The 26,002-nt window shown below is 36.1% G+C and overlaps 1 protein-coding gene across 17 annotated transcripts in view; it reads right to left on the bottom strand.

The window, feature by feature from the left end:
• Positions 1-26,002, bottom strand: part of GATAD2A (GATA zinc finger domain containing 2A) — a 245,934-nt gene that overhangs the window by 9,193 nt on the left and 210,739 nt on the right. For all 17 annotated transcript variants that reach the window (XM_072601130.1, XM_072601117.1, XM_072601121.1 and 14 more), the window contains 6 exons: positions 22,845-22,974; positions 11,717-11,848; positions 9,505-9,594; positions 8,330-8,461; positions 3,050-3,217; positions 1,950-2,229 (listed from right to left, as the gene is read on the bottom strand). In XM_072601130.1, the coding sequence (XP_072457231.1) occupies positions 1,950-2,229; positions 3,050-3,217; positions 8,330-8,461; positions 9,505-9,594; positions 11,717-11,848; positions 22,845-22,974 (932 nt within the window). The remainder of the gene's footprint in view (positions 1-1,949; positions 2,230-3,049; positions 3,218-8,329; positions 8,462-9,504; positions 9,595-11,716; positions 11,849-22,844; positions 22,975-26,002) is intronic.

Raw genomic sequence — 26,002 nt, 5'->3', positions numbered from 1 at the left:
ATAGCAATAAATCAAGAAAAAGAAATTGGTGGAATAAGGAGAGGCAAAAAAATAACTTTTTGCAGATGATATGATTATTTATTTAGAGAATTCTAGATAATCAACTAAAAAACTAATTGAAACAATGAATAATTTCAACAAGTTACTGGATATAAAATAAATCCATGTAAATCCTAAGCTTTTTCTAAATATTACCAACAAAATTTAGCATGGAGAAAGAGACATTACAAGTAAAATAACTACACAAAGTATAAAATACTTGGGATCTACCTGCTGAGATCTATACGAACACAATTACAAAGCACTCCTTGCATAAATAAAGACAGACCTAAATAACTGGAGAAATATAATTGCTCGCAGGTAGTCTGACCTAATATGATAAAAAATGATAATATCTAAAATAATTTACTTATTCAAAGCCATACCAATCAAGTCATTGAAGGGATGCTTTATAGAATTAAAGTAATAAAACTTATCTGGAGAAAAAAGAGGTCAAGAATATGAAGGAAATAAATGAAAAAAGTGAGAAAGAAGGACTACCAGTATCAGAAATCTAACTATAACTCACCACTTGACAAAAAACAAAAAAAAAAATGAAAAAGAAGAAAGCAATCTGGCAAAAACTAAGTCTATACCAATATATGCTGAATAGATAATGTATACCAAGATAAGTTCCAAATGGGCATAAGATTTAGACATAAAGGGTGAATATTATAAATCAGAAGAACAAAGAAGACATTACTTGTCAGATCTATAGTTAAGAGAATGATCACATGAGATGCAGAGGATCACAGAAGGCAAAATTTTGATTATGTAAAATCAAAATATCTTTTGCCCAAAGAGACCAGTGAAAGAGGAATAATATTTATATGTTCAAAAATAGTAGATCTTTTTGTGGTGGCAAAGAATTAGAAAATGAGGGAGATGTCCATCAATTGGGAAATGGCTGGAAAAATTATGTGATAGGAATATAAGAATACTTTTGTGCTATAAGAATGACAATTAGGATGATTTCAGAGAAACCTGGAAAGACTTAAATGAACAATACAGAGTGAACTAAGCAGAACCAGGAGAACAATTCATACCTTAACAACAATCACATAAAGACAAACAACCTCACAACATGTAGGAACTCTGATCAAGGCAATTGCCAAACACAATTCCAAAGGTCTCATGATGAAGCATGTTATACACCTCTACACAGAGAGAGGTGAGAGACTTAGGATGCGGACTGAGAAAAAAATTTTTTTGGACACAATCAGTGTGGAAACTTGTTTTGCCTGACTAAACATGTTTGCTTTACAGTGTTTCTGATATTCTTGCTTTCTTGATGTGGAGTTAAAAAGACAAAACACTTTCCTTCTCTCTGGCCTTCTGTTTCCTCATTTATAAAATAAACTGAAAAGGGCTACCTGAGTTCTCAGTTGTCTGTCAGTTCTGCCATTTCTATGGTCTCATTTTAGCCTCATAAAACCAATATGAAAGCTAGAAGGCAAATATGGAAATTGAGGCAAGCTGAGAGATTCCTTGATTTGCTTAAGACAATGTAGTACATTAATGGTAAAACTCTAGTATCCTTATTTCGAACTCAGTGTTTTTCATACTTTCCCACAATAATATGTATTCATCGTCTACAGATTCAGGAAAAAGAATTCTGATATATCACTGAAAAAGGAAATAGGCCCTAGTATTCTCAACCTCCAAAACATTACTATTGTCCTAGGCTGAAAATTATGAGGTACTAAGCTATACTAAAAAAATCAAAAAAGTATTTTCTTCTAAAAATACTATGATTCTAAGACATCAGTTTTCTCCAGTGAATAGCAACAGTGAAGACTACAGGATGTTTCTCAGTTATGACATTCTAAATACTACTACACCAATAGCAATTAATAGCAATTTCAGGGTCAAGAAAACAAGAGTACATACATGCATAACTGTTAGCTCACCTTGAGTTTCTAAGAGATTCTGTACCACTTCCTCTAATCCAACTAGGTATATAAATTCATTGTTGGCTGCACTGGGTAGAAAATTCATCTCCGGAGCAGGTGGTTTAGGAGGGGGTATCTCTAACAGCGTCTTTTCAAGCTGTTTGCGTAGGGCAAGCTTTGCAGCAGCTTGCCGGCTGGCTGGTGAATCATTGGCATTCACTATGGATGCAACACCGGTGGTAGTTGCATTACCCTGAGCAGACGTGACTGTTGTACCTTTAATTGAAGTTGGTGAGGCCTTAAAAATGAAAGAAAAGTCAAAAAGAAAAGCATAAACCTGGGTCAGTCTCATACATTAAACAGAAAAGGTGCCCTGTTTAAAATATAGTCAAATCAAAAGAGTCCAAAGTGGAGAGGAATGATTTAATCATTGCCTAGACCAGCTATTTCCCCGCCCCCACCTGCAACCTTTTTACTAGTTGCTTTCAACATTTTAATAACTGCCTGCTCTGGAGTATAATACATATCCACTGATTTTTGTCTTCAGTTTCCCTATTTGGATGACAGACACATCAGGTTTAGGTTTTTGTGTTTATTCTTACTTATATCAACAGAAGATGGGAAAGAAGAAAATGGATTTCAAGCAACCTTGGCAAGAGTAAACCATAGAAAAAGATAAAATACCAAGCCAGAGGGTCATTCAAATCCTAATTTCAACATGTAGACAACCAAAGAGCTCCTTTTTACCAGTTTGTCCCTTAATAAAAGCTTAAATTGTCTTATCTTTGTTTATGGTAGAGTAATGATTTCAGCCAAGGGAAGACTACTTTGGGGATCATAGTACTGGGAATCTTACTACTAAATTTTGTTAGTAATATGCAGAAAGGCTAAGGATTTATGTAGGGTTATTTTATATCCTATAACTTTGCTGAAATTGTGTTGAGACAATATACAAGGGCTGCACAGGTTAAGTGAGAGGAGATAGAAGTAGTTTAACTAGCTCCCAAATGAGGAACAAACCCTTTGTTCTATTGGGGTCCCAACTCTAGCTACAAGTCTTTCCTCTGGTTTCCTTAAAGCAATCATTATGTTTTTCATAAAGATAACTCATAACTCACCTGTGGGATATTTACCAGCAGGCTAGTGTTGGGGACATTGGTAACACGGATGAGACCCTGTTGTATAATTCTCTGACCCTGAATCTGCACGCTGGGAACAGATGCCCGTGGCGCCAGAAGGAGAGGAGGCGGGCCAGTGCTGGAATGCTGTCTGATGTTATGGATTTGCTGGGGAGAGACAGAAATTGGCTGATGCAATGGTTTCATGAAGCAAAGGAATGATGCAGTGAAGATGATATAAGACAAGACAAAAAAGCAACAGTATTACTATTATCACAGTCAATATATTCACATGCTATTAACTGTAGTTGCAGGACCCAAGGCTCAAGAAAAGATCTTTAATGCACTGATGACTGTTTCAGTTCCAGTAATAATGTAAAAGTCTCATGTTTTACATGCTATTAGTAAGTACAATGCCATATATTCATACAGAATCTCTAAATACCAATCTCATCTGTGGGGATTTCGTCACACTGCAAATGCTAACATGGCTGTTGACTGGAAGGCTGTCTCAAACTTTATGATGCTTCCAAATTTGATCAATAGTACAAGATTATTGTCACTTCTGAGGTAAGGTAAATGCTAGTCCTGCTTGCCCTCTGCCATTAACAAACCTGAATGAGAAGCATTGTATTCAGTTCTGGTCACTGCTTTTTATGTGGTGTGTCAACCAAATGAAGTATATCAACAGGTTAAGTGAGAAGACTGAGATCATGCCAAATGATAATAGGCTGAAGGAACTAGGGACGCTTAGCCTGGAAAAAGACTTAAGAGGAACATGATTTCTCCCTTCCAATATTTGAAGTGATGGCATAACTACCAAAGAAATACTTTAAAGATCTAAAAAAATAATGCAATTTATCTGGGGGGAAAAAAGGTCAACAATATCAAGTGAATCAATGAAAAAAATGTGTGGGAAGGAGGTCTAGTAGTACCAGACCTCAAACTATACTGCAAAGCAAGATTCATCAAAGCAATTCAGTACTGGATAAGAAACAGAATGGCTGATCTATGGAATACATTAGCACAGTGTCCTAAAAACTGCTGCAAAAAGCTGCAAAGTAGCCTGGCAGAAACTAGGCATAGACTAGTATCTCATACTGATACCAAGAAAAGCTCAAAATAGGCATATGATTTAGAAATAAAGGATGACAGCATAAGAAAAGTAGATCAAGGGAAAAAAATTACCTATAAATTCTATGTAGAGGGAAGGAGTTCATGACCAAACAAGGGATAAGAAGGATCACAGGATGTAAAATGGATCATTAAATACATTTAATTAAAAAGTTTTTGCACAAAGAAAACCAATGCAGCCAAAAAACCTTATAGCAAGTTTCTGATTCTTTTCTCTAATATATACGGAACTGAACCAAACTTATAAAAATAAGAGTCATTCCCCAAATAATAAATGGTTAAAGGATACAAACAAGCACTTTTCAAAAGAAGTCAAAGCTATTAATAGTCATATTTTAAAAATGCTCTAAATCACTAATAATTACAGAAATCTAAATTAAAACAACTCTGAAGCACCAACTCATACCCAATCAGATCGGCTAAGATGACACAGGAGGAAAATGACAAATGCTGGAAGGAATGTGGCAAAATAGGTACACTAATGTACTGTGGATGGAGCTGTGAACTAGTTCAACCATTCTGGAGAACAAACTGAGATTATGTTCAAAGGGCTATGAAACTGTATATATGTCAGTTTGATCCAACAATACTCAAGTCTATACAGAAAAGAGATCAAAGGAGAAAAAAGGAAAAGGACTCAAATGCACAAAAATATTTATAGCAGTTCTTTTTGCAGTAGCAAAGAATTGGAAATTGAGGGGATGCCCATCAGTTGGGAAATGGCTGAACAAGTTATAGTATATGATTTGGATGGAAAACTGTTGTGTTTTAAGAAATGATGATGGGGATAGTTACAGAAAAATCTCAGAAGATTTGCATGAATGGGTGTAAAAATGAAGCAAACGGAACCAGAACAATGTACATAATAAATAGAAATATAATCAATTGGTAAAGACTTAGCAACTCTGATCAATGAAGTGATCCCTGAGAATTCCAAAGGACTGAAAAATGCTATCCACTTTCCAGATAAGAAAAATGATGGCCTCTGAGTGCAGAATGAAGGATATTATTTTTCTTGTCCCTCTCACCCTCCCCTCCATGGCTAATGTGGAAATATTTTGTATGACTTCATACATAAAAATAATTACTGTATGTCTTGCCTTCTCAATTTGTGGTGGAGAGGGTATAGGGTGAGAGAAAATATGGAAATGAAAATAAAAATTAAAAATATTCTAAAAAAAATTAGAAGCTAACTGATCCTAAGTAGTCCCAAACCCAAATGATTTAAAAGAAATTTAGAGCATGCAAATAAATTTAAAATAATTTTCGAAACAGTATTTTTCATAGTTTTGTCTACTTAAAAGTATAAAAATAAAATGGTCAATCAAAAAAAAAAAACACCCAACAGGGATGACATATAGAAGAGAGATCGTCCTTCTGCTTGGCACTGGGGAAGGGGAGAAGAGAGGGACAAAACTAGAATTAACGGTAAAGTCACAGAGAGGTAGGTTTCATTTCATTATGGGAAGGAGGAGATATTCCTAAAGCAGATGTCTGTGTACGGTCAAAACCACTGTTTTGTTAGAGCCAAGATCTTTTAAAGATCTGATAACCAAAACAATTCTATTCTTATCTATTTAAAACAAGTCACGGATGCAAATAAATAAATAAAATAAAATAAAATCAGAAGATCAAAGATATGGGGTTAAAATAATTTTATAACACAAGTTTATATATAAATATATAAATCAAATGTCATGCTAAGAAAATGAAAAGGGTTTTAAAAAGTCTTAATTTCAATTCAATAGGCATTTATTGAGTGCTTGATAGCTAGCTACTGGGGATACAAAGACAAAAATTAAAGTCATTGCTTTTAAGGAACATATTTTTACTGGAAAGCTCTTACACAGCATTCAGAGATTTGGCTGATACAGGAATTATAGCAGCCAAAGGTGATAATGGTTTAGAATATAAACTTGTTTGTAAAACCTTACACAGCAAGACAATGGAAGATTTTGATCTCATAAAACAGAGAGGGGCAAGGGAAGGTAAAAACTAGCTTAAAGAGGCTTGACAAGAGGTCCAACTAAACAAAATTAGTTTTAAGGAAAAAAAATAGGAGGACTATAAAGATAAAAACAGAAGAGATAGCAAAAGGTTTTTATAAAAAACTTCTTATTTCTAAGAAAAGTGGAGATACCACATTTTAACTCTAATGACACAGTCTCAGATATAGAAAAGGTAAAAATGGCCTTAAAGAAAAGAAAAATCAAGAGCATAAATAGGAATTAAGGGATATTGTGGGAATGTGATGACAACTGAAAAATTAATTCACAAAGTATGTGAAGGGAGGAAAGATGTCAAAGATTTGAGAGAAAAATCTTATTAATATAAAAAAAGGCAAGAGATGGAACATTTACAACTATGGATCAAATGGTTACTTTCCCATCTATACAAATTTTTTGGAGAATAACTCACATTAACATTGAGGACATCCTCAAAAAGGTTAATTTGTAGGGAACAAGAGCAAGCTTTTATAAGCAACACTGTAGCACAGATTCCCATGTTTATCATTACACAAGTGACTAAAAGATGGAGAAACTACAAGATCTTACTATAATTACTGTTATGTGATTATTAAAAAGCACTGGATTATTTGAGCATAACACCATCCTGATGGCTATCATTCAACAAGGTGTGTCTTCCATTCAAAGATTATCAAGAGTACAGACTGAAACATATTTTTTCATTTTATTTTTCTTGCCATTTGGGAGGAGGAAGGCAGGATGGCTAATTCAGTGATTTGTGTTGCATGACTCATATGTAATGTTTACTGTATATTTTTCTTTCTCAATGGGTAGTGGAGTGGAGGGAAGAGACAGAATTTGGAACTGAAAGAAAAAATTGAAAAATTCAAAGATTATCAAATTGTTTGAATGACACAACAGAGAAGATCTTGTTCAATAAGCGTCTACCATTAACAGCATGCATAAATTAGGGAGATATAAGCTTGCCAAAGATGTTCACCACTATCATGGAAGACCTCCTACAGAAAGTTCAAATTAAGAACGGATTCCCTTTAAGACAGGAAGGTTATCCAGGTTATTCCTGTTTGTGGATGACATTGTCATGGGTATACAGAGTCCCAGAACAATGCAGAACCTCCCGGACAGGGAATTTGGCCTAACTAACCACTGGGGAATACTCAAGTTGATAAAGAATGTCAACTGTCTAGATTATGACACACAACTTATACAGCTGATATATCACTGTATATATCTTTTATAGACATTGCAAATGAATAATGACTGGGACACAGAATTAAACAGAGGCATAGTGGGATAGTCAGATAAGTCTTTAGGAAATTATAAATCTTATTTAATTACTTCAAATGTCTCCCACAAGAACAGGCACAGTTTTTTAATATGCATAGTATACCAATGTTGTTGATTGGCTAAAAGTCACAGAATACTGCACAGGATCTCTAAAGAATTAAAAATGAGTATCACTCAGAAACATTGTATGACAAATAAGGAACTGTAAAGAATAACCAGAGAACTGCATGACATCAGAAAACTAAACAAGATGGTCTGGCCATTTGGCAAGAGCAAAGGATAGCTGATAGACAGCCCACCTTACCTTAACTACCTAACAACTGTGTACCACTTGATAATGTCACCCTAACAGTTGTTCACTACTTGGGCTATAGGTAATTATAAAGGAAAACTACAGCAGCTACATGTTTGAACATCTACCTTCGTGGATCTCTTCTGGGGAATGTAGTGGGTAGATAATGGAAAGTGAACAAGCAAAGAATCCTAGCTAGGACAGTAATACTGCTAAGATTACTGAAACAACGTCAAATCCCACCACACTGAAAGCAAACTCATTTGTTTGGAGCTTAAACCACAGCATACCTCTAGGCTAACAAAGGACAACCACAACACACCAGTGCCAAACATTTAACCAAGGCAGTGGAGGGGAGTTCAGTCAGTCAAATACTAGTGTGAGAAAAGAACATGATCCTCATCAATATTACTAGATTCAAATGAAAGGTGAACTTCTAAGGTCTTAAAGCAGAAGTATGGGAAATAAGAGATTTAAGAATCCAACTAATATGTATGTAAGGATATATATATATATATATATATATATATATATATATATAAAAACAAAGAAACCACCCACCTAAAACCCTCCTCTTACCTGTGCTCCTCTAACAAGAGGGGGCATCACTATTTGTGTGTTCTGCTGAGACCCCAGCTTTGAAGATGTCTGTTGGCCTCCACGGACCAGGGGAGGGGGAATAACATTGCCTGGTATTCTTGTAGATGAGGCCTGCAAATTACAAAATGACCAAAAGGCAATGACTTTATAAGTGGGGAAATCCAACGGTACATCACAAGGAACACAAAATGTGTAAAAGGGTAGACAGATAATAGTCACAGTCCCTTAAAATGGCCTACTGTAATTCAAATTGGGTGGTGTGCTTAGTTCAAAGTCTAAGATACCACACTTGAAACTAAATTCAGGATCTGAGCTAAGGATTCAGTAGCTAAGAAGTGTTTTGGAGTCAACACACTGAGAGTTTGTTCCATTTAGTACATGTATCATACAGCAAAGATCAAGGATTACATGCCTTCAAAGAGGAGTTAAGGGACAATTTAGTTATGAGGCTAGTCTGCTGATAGAAATCTAAGTGTCATGCTTACCCTGTTTAGGTGCTCTCAGGAAATCTAGCACATAATTAGAGAGAATTCTTTGAGCTGTTCTCCCTCCCTTAATGAGGAGGAAGCAGTATTATTTCAGTACCCTCAAGTCTGTTTATGCCTGTGAAATAGCCAATGCAGATCCAAAAATGAATTCTATTGGCTAGAGGGGTACAAATCTACTTCTGCATTTCAAATGTTCATTTTGGTTGAAGGAATTTAGAATTTCATTATAAAGAGCCAAGCAGAAAAGAAACTCAGGACATTTGGGTCTTGGTTTAGAAAATCTGTTTTTTCTTATCCTTGAAACCTCTATCTGGTGACCAAAGTTTGGAGACTTTATGGTTTAATAAGAGTTGACTAACGTGTGTTTTTCCAGTTTGCCATGACTACCAGGATCTGCTCCTTATTAATCAGAAGTCACAGGTCTGAACTACACTGAAACTCCAATGTTAAACATTCATCATCCTCCACCGTGAGAATTTTTGTTGAACTATTTCCTATCAATAAATCATAATAAATAAGTCAAAAATGAATTCCTTTTTCTTGTTTCAAATTAGGAAGGCAGCACTGATATTAGAAACAAGTACCATGTTTTCCTTTCCCTCTCCTTTATGCCCTTCTCATTTTTCTTCCCTCCAACCTGGCAGTGTTTCCAAGGATCAAACTGACCTGAAGAGATGGCTTGCCAGCAGGAATGTTTTGTGTTCCCCGTACCAAGGGGGGAGGGGTGGCCACAGCATTCCCAGAGGAGCCAGCAGGCTGAAAGAGAACATCAAAATAATACATGTGAGAGGGTGGAAGCCCAGGGACAAGTAATTAAGAAGAACAAAAACATCCCCTCCCCCTAAAATCCACATGAATAAGTAATCCTCATGGAATAAGATTTTGCTAAGAAGATATTGATTTTTTTGCCCATTCTCCCAGAACCATATTTTCAAACTATGAAAAAGTCTCTGTCAATAATTGGAACAAAGGCAAACTATTGGGCATGTGTGAATGGGAGGGGAAAAATAAGGCATGAAACCATTTTCTACTGATCTTTAGTGATGTTGAGCTTTTAAAATCATTCACTGCTTTCTCTAGATAGCTAAATGGAGGCTAAATGCTTTGTTCTCAGGTAGTAAGAATGGTTAGAAATTGTGGTTGAGGGAAGTGAGTAAAATGGGCTGGTATACTGGAAAAGGCTGCTCCCTGTTTTAGCACTTTACCTCCTAATAATATTCAGAGCTTGCCATCTGACAACTGGACAAGATAATCTCCAAGCCTACAAGTTTTAATATAGAAATCACTACCACAAACACAACAACTCAGTGCAGGGATTCTACAGACTGGACAAAGAAACTAAAAATCTTAATAGGAACTCATTCCCCTAAGACAGCTAGGAAAATTGGTCTTGCTGCTACATGGCCAAGATCAGCATTTAAGGTTCTCCTACTTCTTTAGAGGGTGATAATGGCCTTCACCAAATATTTCTGGGTGTAGTTTCACGAGACATGATGGAAGGATGCTAAGTAGAAAGTCCCAAAACAAAATCACAAATCAAGTTAAGCAAAATGTTTTTTCCTATTTCCCCACCTTAAAGAAACAAGCCTTTACATACTGTATCAATAACCATTTTCTAGGATGCATTTCACTGTCTAGTTTACAAAGATAACCACTAAAATAAAACAAAAGGCAAATGAGAGATTTCACAAGATGGGAATTTTCCCAAAGGAAAAAAAACACCACAAAACACCACAAACCTCAAAGCACTTTAAAAGTTCAACATAGCTTTTGATGCTGATATAGCCAGGTTATTTCTCAAACACTTTTCTCTGATGATCCCCACTGAAATCTTTCTCAGATGCTTCATCATATTGTGGAAATGCTTGATTATGTTAGTGATGAGCTTTGGCTGGTCCTATCAAGCTGGAAGGACTTGACATTACAGGCCCAAGGATGTAAAGCTAAAAAGCCTTATCAACATTGCTAGTCACTACTTTATGATGACCTTTTTAAAAACTATGGCAAACTCATGAAAATCTTCTACTAAGGAATATAGAGGGACTGCATCTACAATGAAGAATGCATACTCTTTCATGGTCCCTTTCAATTCTAAAAATTATCTGCCCTTATGAAAAGGTAGAATGAGAAGAGTAGATGTTGTAGTTACCAAGAGTGATTTATAAATTGATGAATATATCTAACAAATAGACTGACGATCATCTTTCTAAAAAGCATTTGTTAAAGATTTAGGAATGTGAAAGTATTTATTTCATACATATACTATTATCATGTTGAACATGCCTAAGTTCAGACAAGACCCAGATCAGACTAGAAAAAGAATAAGAATATGAACAATAAGAAAATGAAAAAATGTTTTAAGGTACACATGTCTAAGTTACAGAATCTGGACTTGCATTAACTTTATTGTAGATCTAATATAAGACAGGAAAAAGGAAGGCTTTCTTGAAATATGAGTAGTAGAGTTCCTAGGCAGCAATGGATTTTTATCTACTAAGTGAATATATCTACTGTCCCAAAACTCTTAGAAATGTACTTTTAGCTAAATTCAGATCATTTACCATACTACATACTGTATGAATACAAGGCAAATACCTAAAATGAGATCTCTGAAAGAAAAACTTAAATCTATAGTGAAAAACAACACCAATTACAGGTTGTCCTGCTTATATACAAGCCATTATGAGACCTATAAATAATCCTTCCTTCTTCCAGCCTATATAGTCCCAGAAAAATCTCCTTTCTCCTTAAACAACAAAAAAAGTACATCAGGTTTTTTTTTAATTATGCAAAATGAGATACTTGGAACCACCAACCTCAAAGAGATTTAACCTATCTTAGAATAACTCATCTCAGATATCCCAGAAAAGGTACACACCTTCTGGGTAGTGGCTTCTTTTTGTATTTGACTCTGTCTTAGCTTTTTCAACAAAACAAGTTTTGCTTCTTCTAATCGTAACTCTTCTTTAAGTTGCTTGATCATTCTCTCTCGTTCTTCTGGACTGCTTTTCTGCAAAAATAAATGACAGAATAAGTGAATAAAAGGAGACAACTGGAGAAAACAAAGTTGATAGTCTATGAAGGCTCTGCTTTGTAGCGTCTGAAAAACAATGATGGCAGCTCATATTTGTTATGATTCACAACTTACAGAGACTCCTTCCCTCAGAACAAAAAGTTGTCAGAGCAAGCAATACTGTTTCCATTTTGCAGAGGAGGGAACTGAGGCTCTAAGGGCCTCATCACATGAGTAATAAATACTGGAATAGGACTCAATGCTAGATCCTCTAGCTTTAAGTACACGGTTCTTCCTCACTTCATTCTTTATTCATTAATTCATTCAACATACATTTATTAAACATCAACTGTGTAGAGAACACCATGCGCAGCTTTGGGGAAACTACAACATACAAGTAAGACATGGTTGCCCATGCTCATAAAGCAGTGAAAAAACACCAACACAAATTGTTATATAACAAGTAGACAAGTGTTCACTGGCAGAGAGAAGCTTCTGGTGCCCCCTACACAGCCCTCTGTTATGATCTATGAAAAGGTCCCTCTCTCACCCAGTCCTATGAGAGAGAAGAGAAAGAGTAGATCTGGTGTGCCACAGAAAACTTTTCTTAGATATTGTTGGCCTTCTGGTTTGGGAATGGTTTTCAAAAGAAACTGGTTTTTTCTAAGACTACTTGGTTGCTTTCTACTTTATTGGTTTAAACGTGTACATAGGGGTAAAAAGAACGTCGGCTATAAACAAAAAGAAAGCAGCAGACCATAAATGAAGAGAATGAAAAAAAATTATTAAGTGCTTACTATGTATGCCGAGTACCATGCTAAACTCTGCGGACATAAAGAGAAAAAGACAGTGTCTGCTTTCAAGAGGCAATGGACTGGATCTTAGGCCCAGTAGTCTTTAGGTAATATAAATAGGGGAGATGACAGTGGCAGGGGTCTTCCGGACATAGGGGTAGGGTAGATGGTAAGGTCCCGTAGGACTGGTAGCTCAGTGGATAAGGCCTAGTGATCTTCTATGTCATACCACAAGAAATAAAAGTTGCAGATTGCCTTCTCATCTAAGCAGTATGTACAGTTATGAAGCAAGGGTGACATGGATTTTTCCACAGTCTAACAATCCCTTGGAAAGGGATTGAGGGAAGAAAGCAAGAAGCCTTCAACCAGAAAGATTTTACTTCTACATATTACAGTTCCATCAAAGCAGATTAACTGAATCTGGATCATACTGCATTTCTCCTGGAAAAAAGGAGTCAACAGTGTTATGTTTGGAAAAGGCATCTGATAAGTAAGGGGAAAAAAGTCCTTCTTTAGTCACTTTGGTTCTAGGATACAGAGAGAGCATAGCTAAGGAGGTCTGGTGAAAATATATTTGCCCTTTGAGAGGATTCTGGGAAGATGGAAGAGTAAGACAGGAAATACCAAGCTCACTAAAACTGCCCCACAAATATAATAAAAATATTGTTTCAAAGGGAATTTTGAACTACAGAAATATTTAAAAGTCAGGGGTAAAGAAGTTGTCTTCCCCTAAGGCTACTTGGGAGGACCCAACCTCTAGGGGCAGAGGTCCAGCCCAAATGAAGTGCAAACACCTACAGGCTCTCCGCTGACTCAACAAACAACAAACCCTGGGGCAGGTGTGGCTGCAGAAACTGGGGTCAGACTGAAGGATCCTCCTTAGTTGCTGGACACCTGGCACAGATTCACTGACCAGAGTTTGCTGTGGTTATAGGTGAGGAAGAGGAAGCTCATGCCCACTTGAGGGCGGGGGGGGGGGGCGGGGAATGGGCGGAAGGAAAAGGAGACACAAGAATATCCTGCTGGCTGTGGGCACTTGCTGGAGAATGGAAGCCCTGGTTTTTGTTCCAGAGCACATGGGTAAGCTAAGGTTCCTAGCCCACAAGGGATAGGAGCACATGCAGTGACTTTGGGGGCGGGGGCTCTAGCCATTCATTAGAGCTCAGGGTGGACAGAAGTGCCAGAGGTACAGCTTCCAGACACAGCTTAAAAAACAATTAAGTAAAACCTGAAGCCTGAGGCGTCATCCCAGCTCCAGACTAGAACTTGATTATAATAAACTGCTAAAATGATAATAATAACAATGAGTAAGCAAGGGAAAAAGAACTCGACCACATATGGCTACTATGGGGACAGAGAAGATTTGGGTTCACACTCAGAAGATATTGAAGTTTAAAAAAAAACCCACAACACTCCTACTTCAAAAAAAAAAGTCAAATGGTCACAAGCCCAAAAACAATTCTTGGAAGAGCTTAAAAAGGACTTTTAAGATCAAATGAGAGAGGCTAAGAGAAAATTAGGGGCAAAAAATAAGAGCAATCCAAGAAAATCAAGAAAATTATGCAAAGTCAACCAACTGGAAAAGAGATCCAAAAATTTATGGAAAAAAGTAATTCCTTAAAAACTATAATTGGGCAGCAAAAAACTAATGTTGTTACAAAACACCAAGAAATAATTTAAAGACCTCCAAAAAAAAAGAAAAAACAGAAGAGAATGTAAAACATTTCATTAGAAAAAAATTGATCAAGAGAACAGATTGAGGAAAGAAAATAAAAGAATTGATGGACTATCTGTAAGTTATGATTAAGGATTCTAAATATGATATTATGAGAAATTATTAAGGAAAACTGCTTTCAACTGAGAATAAAGTTGACATAGAAAAAAAATCTATTGATTACTACCAGAAAAAGATCCCAAGATGAAAACTTATAGGAATTTATAGCCAAGTTTTGAAGCTCCCAAGTTAAGGAGAAAATGTGTGTTCATCCTTCCTTGCCAAGGAAGCTCACGCCATCAGAGAAATGATGACATGACTTGAACTTGACTGTGTTTTGAGTGAGGGAGGGCTGTGCAGTTCAACAGCCTCACTTCTCCTCCAGAGCCATCTGAATCCAGTGACCAGATATTCATCAGGATGACTGGAGATGACCCAGGAAGAGGCAATTGAGATTAAGTGATTTGCCCTAGGTCACACAGCTAGTGAGTGTCAAGTGTCTGAGGTGATATTTGAACTCAGCTCCTCCTGACTCCTGCACTGGTGCTCTATCCACTGCACCACCTAGCTGCCCCAAAGGAGAAAATGCTACAAGTAACAAGAAAAAAAAAAAACAATTTAAATTCTGTGGAGCTACAATCAGGATAACATAAGATCTTTAAAAATCAAAAGGGCTTGGAATATTATATTTCATACAGCAAAGGAGGCTGGTTTACAACCAAGAATAACTTACCCAGCTAAACTGAATATAATCCTGAATTTTAAAAAATGAGCACCTAAAGAACTGAAAGACTTTCAGATATCTGCGACAAAACTCCAGAACTCAACTGAAAATCTGACATATAAGATCAAGGAGAAACATAAGGTAAAAATTAAAGACCAATTATAAGGGACTCAGTAAGCTGAAGTATTTAATTTCTTATATGGGAAAATGTTATCTGTACTCTTAGCTAAGATTAACATTACTTGTGTAGTTTGAAATATCATACATTGGTAGAAGGCTTAGAGTTGAATTGAATATGACAGGATGAGTCTAAAAACATAAAATTAAGTAGGAAGAGGTAAAATGGAATAATTATACAAATGAACCATGAATGAAGAACTATTACAGTGAAAGCAGGTGGGGGTGAAGGGCTGTAAAGTTAAAAAGGGAATAATATATACATTTAGGAGAGCAAAAAGTCTTTAAATTGATAAAGAAATAGGGCAAGAAGATAGGATAAGGGAGGGACTCGGAGGATGAAGGGAGAGGATAAGGGAGGGAATTTTAGAGGGGTGGGTAGATCAAGGAACAGGAGAGCAAGATAGTGGTTAGAAGTAAATTAGATACATGAGGAAGGGATAGAAGGATAAAGAGCAAGGAAAAACAGGATGGAGGGAAACATAACCAATGATTATAACTTTAAGTGTAAATGGGGGGAACTCACCCACAAAACAGAAATAGACATGGATAAACGAATAAAATAGAATGGATTAAAAATCAGAATCCAACAATATGTTGTTTACAAGAAACACAATTTAAAATGAGAGATACAATGAGGGTTAAAATAACAGTAGAACTGATTATGCTTCAGCTGATATAAAAAGAAAAGCAGAGGTAGCAATCCTGATATCAAAGTTAAAGAAAAAACATAATTAAAAGAGAAATGGAAACTACATTATATGTCATCATTCAACATTGTTTTAGAAATGTTAGTAATAGCAATAAAAGAAAAAGAAATGGAAGGAATCAGAATGAGAAGAGAGGTAATAAACTATCCCTTTTTGCAAACGATATGACATATTTAGAAAATCTTAAAGATTCAACTAAAAGGTTATTTGAAACAATAGTTTTAGCAAAAGTAAGATATAAAATAAACCCACATAAATCATTAGCATTTTTATATATCACTAACAAAACCCTTCAAGAGATAGTAACTGATACCTCATTTAAAATAACTATAGACAGTATAAAATACCTGGGAGTATACCTGGCAAAACAGACCCAGGAACTGCAAAAACATAATTACAAGACACTTTTTATACAAATAAAGTCATATTCAAATAATTGGAGAAATATTAATTATTCATGGGCAGGCAAAGCCAATCTAACAAAATTGACAATTTTACCTACATTTACTCAATGCCATCCCAATTAAATTACCAAAAAATAATTTTACTAAGAGAAAATAACAAAATTTATTTGGAAGAACAAATGGTCAAGAATTTCAAAGAAACTAATTTTAAAAATGTAAAGGAAGGAGGTTCTAGCAGTACCAGATCTTAAAATTACATTATAAAGCAGTAATTATCAAAACTATTTGATACTAAGAAACAGAAAGGGAGATCAGTGAAACAAGAGTAGACATACAGTACACAGTAGTAAATGATTATAGTACTCTTGTGTTTGACAAAGGAAAATATCTAAGTTTTGGGGATAAAAATTCATTATTTGGTAAAAAAAAAAAAATCACTGAGAAAGCAGGAAGGAGTCTGGTAGAAACTGAACATGGACCAATATCTTAAACCACTGACCAAGATAAGGTCAAAATGAATATATTACCTATATACAAAGGGAGATATCACAAAACGGAAAAAAAAGTACATGGAATATATTACCTATCAGGCTTATAGAAAGCATTGTGAAGTGTGAAATGATAAATGGTCAAAGGATATGAAAAGGAAATTTTTCTTTTATTTCTTTTTTTAAAAATTATTTTATTTGTTTTCAGTGTTCTATACCATATATCTTAGACACCCCCCTGAGACAGCATACAATTTTATATATGTTCTACACATATATCCCTATTAAATACATTTTCACCTTAGTCATGTTGCATAGAAGAATTAAAATGAATGGGAGAAATCATAAAACCAAACCAAACAAAACATAATACAAAGGAAAAGAACAGGAAGTTTTTCGATGAAGAAATCAAAACTACATGTGATAGAAAAATGCTCTAAATCATTACTGATTAGATATATGTAAATTAAAACAATTTTGAGATATCATTTTATATCTATCAGATTGGAATACTACTGTATTATAAGAAATGATGAGCTGGTTCATTTTAGAAAAACCTGTAAAGACTTGCATGATATAATGAAAAGTAAAATGAATACTACTAAGAAGCTGTTGTCCGTTGTAACAGAAATATTGTTCTAAGAACAACTATGAATGACTAATTCATCTTGAGTATCATAAATACTCAAATCAACTACAAAGGACCTAAGATGCTATCCACCTTCAGAGAAAGAACTGATAAACAGAAGCATGTATAGTATGGCTGTATGAATGTGTGTTTAATTATATCCTGGGGATGGGAAGGAGAGAAAAAAATTTAACATGCATAGCAGAGAACAAAAGAGAACTTAGAAGGAAGCACAGAAAAGCAGGGTTGTTTTGAAAACAATATGTAATATTTGTTACAAAGTTGTTTCAAATAAACAGTCTGAAATGGAAATTAATGATTTTATAATGAATCCTTTGAGTTGTGCTGTGTACATGGAAATGGTTTTGGGTTTTCTGTATTTAAATTTAAAAGGAATAAGAAAGAAAGAAAAAAAGAAAGAAAAGATATTTGCCTGAAGTCTAATGAATTTGGTCAAGTTTTACGAGCCTAACCTAAAAATGAAGGCAAGAAGAAAAAATGCTTACATTTGATTTCCCAAGCCAGATCTGAAAAATGTAGCATAGGAAAAAATATCAGATCATTGTAAATAATATTCAAGTACAGAGAGAGTAATAAAAATCCAGGATCTTAGATTTCAATAATGAAAAAATATCTTTATAAAATGTACAAAGTATGGGTAAGAAACAAGATGAACTGGAACTCTTACCACAAGAATATAAATCGAATCTCATATATTATCAATAAGACTCAATGAAATGGGTCTCATAATTAAAATATAGCTATGTAGGAGAATATTATGTTTAAAAAAAGTAAAGAAAAAAATTTAAAGGACTTGGCTCTGATTAATATTACTACTCAGCATAATTCCAGAAGATCCAAGCTTACCCTCATTCTATTACACTTTTATTTTTTTTATCTCTACCACTACCTCTTTCCTGCCCCCATTTCTCCCTTAACTCCTGAAATTTAAAAATGAAAATAAAAATAAAACAACATGTCTCCTTTGTATAATCAACAAAATAGTCAAGAAAAACAGATATATTCACTGGTTTTGTCTGAAAATATGTTTCATTCCACACCTCTAACTTATTACCTCTAACCTGTCACCTCTCTAGTAAGAAGTGGCAAAAGATAAGGGCATTAATGAAATTTTTTTTTTAAAGCATAGAGGAAAAGAGAAGGTTCAGAAAAAAACATAGATAAGTAACACAACTTTGGAACGATATGCTGAATTTACTGTATACTTTACAGAAAAAAAGGAGCCAAACTATATATAGTGGAGATCCAGTTTTTGTCTTCTTTGTATATGAAAACTGTTATGTTTGCTGGTGTTTGTGAAGTTCAGAATTATTTTAATTATAGAAATTAAACATCTAAAAATTTATACAAATATGTTATATACCATATAATATATAAACACACAAAATATAAATCATATATATAAAATTATGTGTATAATTATAAAGTAATATTTTGATATTTAATAAAATATTTTAAAAGTAAACTGTCAAAAATAGAACAGTATAGATAAAAAGAATAGAACAGTATTTATACATTAAGTATCATCTCATAATTACAATGATCTAACTTGAATTCAGAGATGAGTTAAGCTATACTTCTTTTTGCAGAAATGGGGGGCTGCAGATACAGAATTAGGTATGTATGTTTTGATCTTTATAAGTGACAGGTTTACTGGGTAGAGAAAAGGATGGAGATATTCAACGAGAATGAAAATGATATGAAATCAAAAGAAATCAAACATAATAAGACTGTGTATATATATAGTCATATTCCCCAAGAATACAATTTGATTTTATTGGATAATCTACAAAATTGATACTTACAAAAAAAGATGTACTTATGTGAGAAAATCCATGAATTAGAAGACAAAACAACAAAAGAGAATATTTGAATGAGAATCAATGGAAAAAAAACAAAACAGAAGTGTTATTATCCTGATAGTATACTACAAGTAATCCAGCTACAAGGAGAAAAGAATTTAGTAAACATAGAAAAACCTAGTAGGAAGTAATATGTAGTTGTAGTAGTAGTAATGAGGAAAACTTTAATTATCCAGACATTTGGAGAGAAGAGCAACTGATAAATTCTTGACTTACCTTACTCATAATTTCATATTTTTAAATGGTAAGAAGAAGTGATGAGGAAAACTGTTTCTCTGATCAATGAGGAGAAATCAGTTACAGAACAAAAAGAAAAAATGGCAGTTCCATTTTGCAGTTTGTAAGAGAAGTGTTGAGGAAGGCAGGGCATAATCTGACATATAATCTATGATTCAGGTGAACAAATTTTAGAGAATATTGAGAAAAGACAGAGTGGATGATATCATTTGGCCTGTAATTTTTCAATGAAGTTGACCCAAGAAAGATGGGAGAAAATCTCAAGAATGAAAGCCTTAAGGCACAAAAGATTTTTCATAGGAAAAAAGTTACAGATGATAGGGAATTCAACGACCATCTTATATTTTCCAAAGTAGTAATGTTGAAAAGATAGCAATAGACAATGCAGTCGCCTGTTGGCTGTTTCCCTTCCACTCACATCTCTTCTCTCAGTCATTAAATCGATCTTCCTAAAAGCACACATCTGACCCTGTCACTTCCCCTCCCTGATTCAGTAAAGTTCCTATTACCTCCAGAATCAAAAGATAAAATCATTTGTTTGACATTTAAAGTCCTTGTTCACTGGGCTCCAGCCTTCCTACCTTTCTTTCACATTACGACCCTCCTCCACATATTCCACTATCCAGCAGGCCATCTAAGAGAGCTCTCTCTTCCCTCTTCCCCATTACCTCTAATTTGGATTCCTTCTTCCCCCATTTCCCATGAAGAGACACTTCTTGTCAAGGAAAACCCTGTCTATATGTACAAGTAATTCCATTCTGTGCCATCTTCTCTAGCAGTTTTCCCCTCTCTATCACATCTGTTCTCACTAATCTTCAATCTCTGCCTACTACTGCTTTTCTGCTGCCTACAAACATGTCTCCCCATACTCAAAAAAAAAATGTCACTTGTTCCATCTATCCCTGGTAACTACTATCCTATCTATATCTCTCCTTTTTACTGCTAAAATCCTTGAGAAAGTCATCTACAACTGGTGCCTCTACTTCATGTCCTTCCACTCTCTTCTTAACCTTTTGCAGTACAGTTTCTAGTCTCATCATTCAACTGGAACTGCAGTACTCTCCGAAGTTATCAATGAACACAGCCAAATTTAATGGACTTTGCTTATGCTTCTCAATCTCTCTGTGGCCTTTGATACACCCTTTTCTTCTTGATATTCTCTACTCTGTTGGGCTGTGAAAGCAGCCAAAGGAAAGGAGGCAAGCTTCCATATCCCAACACCAACTGTAGGGTGAGGCACAATCTAGCATTATGTACTTTGAAACTGACATCATGGGGACATCAGGGGACAGTTCAAGCTCTGGATGGGTGGCAGGTCTTGTCCTATTGGGCTCCATGCTTACCATCAGCCATCTTAAAGACAGCAGGCATCTGGAAAGGGCTAACCAGAGAAGAAGTCCCTGGTCAAAGTCTGCTCAAGGTTGGGTAGGACTGGGCCACAGATGTCAGCCCAGATTGGGATTAGGATTCCTGTCCTAGATTGGAAGAGTCAATTTAGGTTCCCGATGCTAGAGGGGACTTCGAACAGTACAGGGTTCAATTGCTTTGAAATGGGCATCATGGGGGCTTCAGGGGATGGCTCAGTCATTGGCAGACGCCATTGTCCTGTAGGGCCCCCGTGCTTGCCATCAGCCATCTTGGTGACAGCAGGAATCTGGAAAGGGCTAACTAGGGAAGAAGGCCCTGATCAAAGTCTGTGCAAGGTTACGGAGGACTGGTCCACAGATGCCAGCCCAGATTGAGGTCAGGACTCCTGCCCTAGTTTGGAAGAGTCACTTTAGGTTCCTGATGTTAGGAGGGACTTGCAACAACTCAGGATACTTGTTATTTTGAAACTGGCATCATGGACACCTCAGGGGACAGTTGTCCTATAGGGTCCAGTGCCAAGACCATCAATTTTGAGCTCCAGTTTGAGGTGATGGGGCTTGCCTCTCGCCCAGGGCTTTGTGGCCTCCTCTACTGGTCCTCCTCTTCTCACAGGCTGGACCCATTCCAGAGATGACACACTCTGGGGTGCTGCTGCTAGTGGAGACCTGGCAAGAATTTGAAGGAGGATGCTCTGGGCCCTGGCTCCTATGGAGGGGTGGGGTTAGGAACCCTTTCCCCTCTTTCTCCTCAGGGACTGCAAGTGCAGCCCCCCAAAGAACATCCAGAGGAATGATATTCTCTATTCTTTAGGTTTTTCTGACATTGTCCACTCTTGGTTCTTATCTTATTTGTCTGATTATGCCTTTTCTGTTTCTTTTGCTGGATCTTCACCTAGGTCTTGCCTGTTAACTACGAATGTTCTTCAAGGTTTTGGCATCCAGCCCTAACTTCTCTGGGACCTCTACTCTTACACCTTCAACCACCTACTAGACATTTCTAATTGAATGTTCCCATAAACATCTTAAACTCAATATGTCCCAAACTAAACTCATCTTTCCTCTCAAGTTCTCCTTTCTTCCTAATTTTCTTATTTCTGTTGAGGGTACCACCAGGATCTAAGTCATCAATTAATCACAATAAGCACCTACTATGTGCCAGGCACTGTGATAAATGTTCAACTACATGTTCTTTTTGTTGCCAAGTCCTATTGAACATTCCTTTATGACACCTCTCATCTATAGCCCCTTCTCTTCTCTAATGCTGCTGCCATACCAATGCGGGCTCTCATCATCTCACACTTGGACTACTCAATAGCCCTACTCCAATCCATCCTCTATCCAGCTATCAAAGTGCTGGTCTGACCAAGTCACTAAACCTCTCTCAGCCTCAGGTTCCTCAAATGTAAAATGGGGATAACAACAACACTTACTTTACATGGTTGCTGTGAGGATTAAAGAAGATAATATTTGTGAAATGTTTCCTAAACCTTAAGAGTGCTATGGAAATATCAGTTATCAACTATTACAAAGCAGGACAAAAAGAACAAGAATGGTTATGTCTAAGACTTTCATGTGTCCTTAATATACTTTTTATTTTAATATCAACAGATTACTTCTAGTTGTTCCTGTGAACCTGAAGTGTATCTCTTTTTGGATCAAAATGGACTCATACACAATTCAAGAGAACCATAGTACTGGAAACAAAAGGCACTCCAAATTGTCATGACCAAGTGAGAGATATTTTGCAAACAGTTCCTGAACTATGTGGCTCCAAGTTCCACCTTAATGACACCAAAATAACTAGGTTCGGTGTTTTGATACTTTTCAACAGTTAGAACTAAAGAAGACACGAGAAGGCCAAACTCACCATGAGGGCTTCTGTGTTGGTCTCCTTCAGTGGTATTTTTGTTAAGCCATTCATTCTAGGGCTTGAAGGTTCATTGTCTGATAACACTATAATATCAGGTGAAGGAACTCTCTTCTCTGGTTTCATATCACTGAAAAGTAAAGAGAAAATAGGTCATTCAGATAGATCATTCTACTTAGAACATTCTACTTCCCCACAACAGTATGCCAGAGGCTCTAAAATTTTCCTAAAATAATTTTCTTTCAATTCCTCAGGATCAACTTATTGATAACCTCATGTGAAAACCAAAAATTAAAACAAGGCAGGGATACTAGCCAGGTAGCATGGTATAGTGGAAAGAACACTGGATTTGGAGTCAGAAGATCTAGGTTAAAATCTGTGAGACCATGGTAAGTCACTTCCCTTTTCCAGGCCTCATGTTCTTCATTTGTAAAATGAGGAAGGCCAAACTAGATGATTTCGAAGGTCCCTTCTAGCCCTAAAGATTCTATGACTTCCACTTTCTTCCCAGTTTCTACCAACTAGGAACTTATACTCTAGTAGAGATAATTAGACCTAGATACTTTTAAAATGTATTAGTGGTTCAAGGGAAAACTCAGGGGCATTATGTCTTTAGATCAGGAGTGTGCTGGAGTCCAATTAAACTGGTTCCCAACTATTAAATTTTTAGTGTGAATATTTACACCTTAGAAATTGATAAATGATAAAAAGGGCTTGATTTATTGTTTTGCTTATTATCTAGATTTAAATAAAGAAAATATTAATAATGCAGACTAAATTTTAAAATGTGTATGAGCATATATTTCCCCCTGCAGAGAGGTGGATGTTAAATATTTACCAGCACATTGCTGTGTTAAGTGCAGAAGAAGAATATCAAAGAGACAGAGCATGGGGGGGAAATCATAGAAGGCAACATGGAAGGGGTAGTATTTGAGCTAGACAATGAAGGACAGGATGTTAACAGAAGAGATGAAGAAGAGGGTTAAGTAAAGTATTCCAAGGCCACAGAAATAGTAGTAAAGGGGGAAATATGATAGGGTGATAGAAAAGTTTGGTTTTATAGCAGAGTACCTCAGGAGGAGACACGTGAGATAAGGTAAGAAAACAGGTTGGGGTAGTGTGGAGATAGTGTAGGGTGTGATGGAGCCCCACCAAAATCTTTTCATGTAACCTTTTGCAGACTGAGACAACTATTTATATTTGTTACAAAGATTTTGTTTAATAGGAACGTGGAAAGGCATCCTGCAGAAGCTAAAATTTGTTGATAATTCTTAGTTTCACAATGAAAAAGGAAAATTTTAAAAGAGGGAAACAAAAGAAAGTACAATGGAACCACCAGCATGTGAAGGGTTTTAAATGGCTGACTAAGAGAGGAACCTGAGCTTTAGTGAATGAATAAAATGAATGAAGAAATGCTTATTAAGTGCTTACTATGAGTCAAGCACTGAGCTAAACTCTAGGGATACAAATACAAACACAAAGAAAGTCCCGTTCCTCAAGGAGCTTATATTCTGTGGGGAAAACTACACACATAAGAGAGTAGTGGCCAGGGAGGATCCCTTCGGTCCAGAAAGACACTAAATGCTAAAGACCTGAGTGTCTGGAGATACAGAGTATTCACACATCCCATCCAGGAGATCACAGCAGTTTATTTGACCATGCTTTCAAAGTTCAGGAAACTGGGAATAACCACCCCCAGGAGCCAGAGAGTATCAGGGAAAGGTTATACAAGTGGACCAAGGCAGTTGGAAAAGGAGACTGAGAAGTAAGTAAAGGAGTGAAGTGAAACATGGTAGGTTTTCCTGAAAGAATTCTTTGGGAGAGGAGATCCTCTATGAGAAGGAGGTCATCCAGGACATTCCACTCAATTCAAATCATGGTAACTATATTATATGTATCACCATAAATTTTCTCAAATTTAGTATGTAACCTGAATTCATATCCCCCTTCTCCTATCACTAGCACTGTTCTTCTCTTGCCAAACCTCAGTCCTGAATTATTCCAACCATTCACTTCCCTGACCTTTCTTACTCAGAAGCAGTTGGGCACAGTAAGCCAGCATACTGACTGATTCTGTTACAAATTATGTTACAAATGTAGGTTGACTAGCCTCGGTCCTAACTTCAGCAAGGCATTCCTTCCTAATTTTCTATCTCCTCCCAGAAGCTATTCCAAAACTCTTCCCTCTTCAAAAGTCCTCCATGGGACTGTCTCAACTGTTTTCCTTACTGAGAAAATTGAAAGCATTCAACTTGAACTCTCTCCTTTCTCTAATTAATCCTGCATATTTTCTTTGTATATAGATGTTGGGTATGTTGTCTCTGTTAGATTGCAAGGTACTTAGGAACAAGGACTTTAAATGCAACACATCTATAAATGAAATTATCTTTACCCTAAACCTTCTCTTTCCAACTTCCCCATTTCTATCAAAGGCATGACTATCCTTCCAGTCTCTCAGCTTGGTAATTCTGGGCTCCTCACTCTCTATCTTCATGCCACACATCCAAACAAGTTTTTAAATCTTGTTGTTTCTATCCTTATAACATTTTTCCCATCTTAACCCCTGCTCTCTACTTACACAGACACCACCACATGAGTTTAGACCTTCATTACCTCTCTCCTATATTATTGCAATAATCTCCTAATTGGTCTCTCTGCCCCAACACAGATCTGATCAGGTCACTCCTCTACTCAATCAATTCTTGGGGCTTGCTCTTTCCTCAGACAAAAATATAAAATCTCCTGCTTCACTTTTGAAGTCCCACACATTTTGGTTCTAAACTAATCTTTCGTCCTCCCCGCTCCCTGCCTCCAATTCAGTGAAACTGGCTTTATTCTCTCTGTTGCTCAGAAAATACACTTCACCTCTTGTCTCTACACTTTTGCACTGGCCGTTCTCAACTTAAGGCCTGGAGTACAATCACCTCCTCACCTCTGCCTCAAAAAGTTCTTCTCTTCTTTTAAGATTAGTCAGACACCATCTTCTACATGAAGCTTTTCCTAATCCCTCAACTAGTGCCCTCTCTTTCCTCCCAAACCACTTTGGTACTCGAAGATTACATACACACCCACATGCATATTATTGATCAACTTTATATTTATGCTGTATATATTTTGTTTGTACTTGTCCTCCATTAGAATGCAAAATTCCTAATAAA

This window comes from Notamacropus eugenii, chromosome 4 (genome assembly GCF_028372415.1).
Source record: "Notamacropus eugenii isolate mMacEug1 chromosome 4, mMacEug1.pri_v2, whole genome shotgun sequence".
Taxonomy (NCBI): Eukaryota; Metazoa; Chordata; class Mammalia; order Diprotodontia; family Macropodidae; genus Notamacropus; species Notamacropus eugenii.
This window is presented reverse-complemented; position numbering and strand designations above follow the sequence as displayed.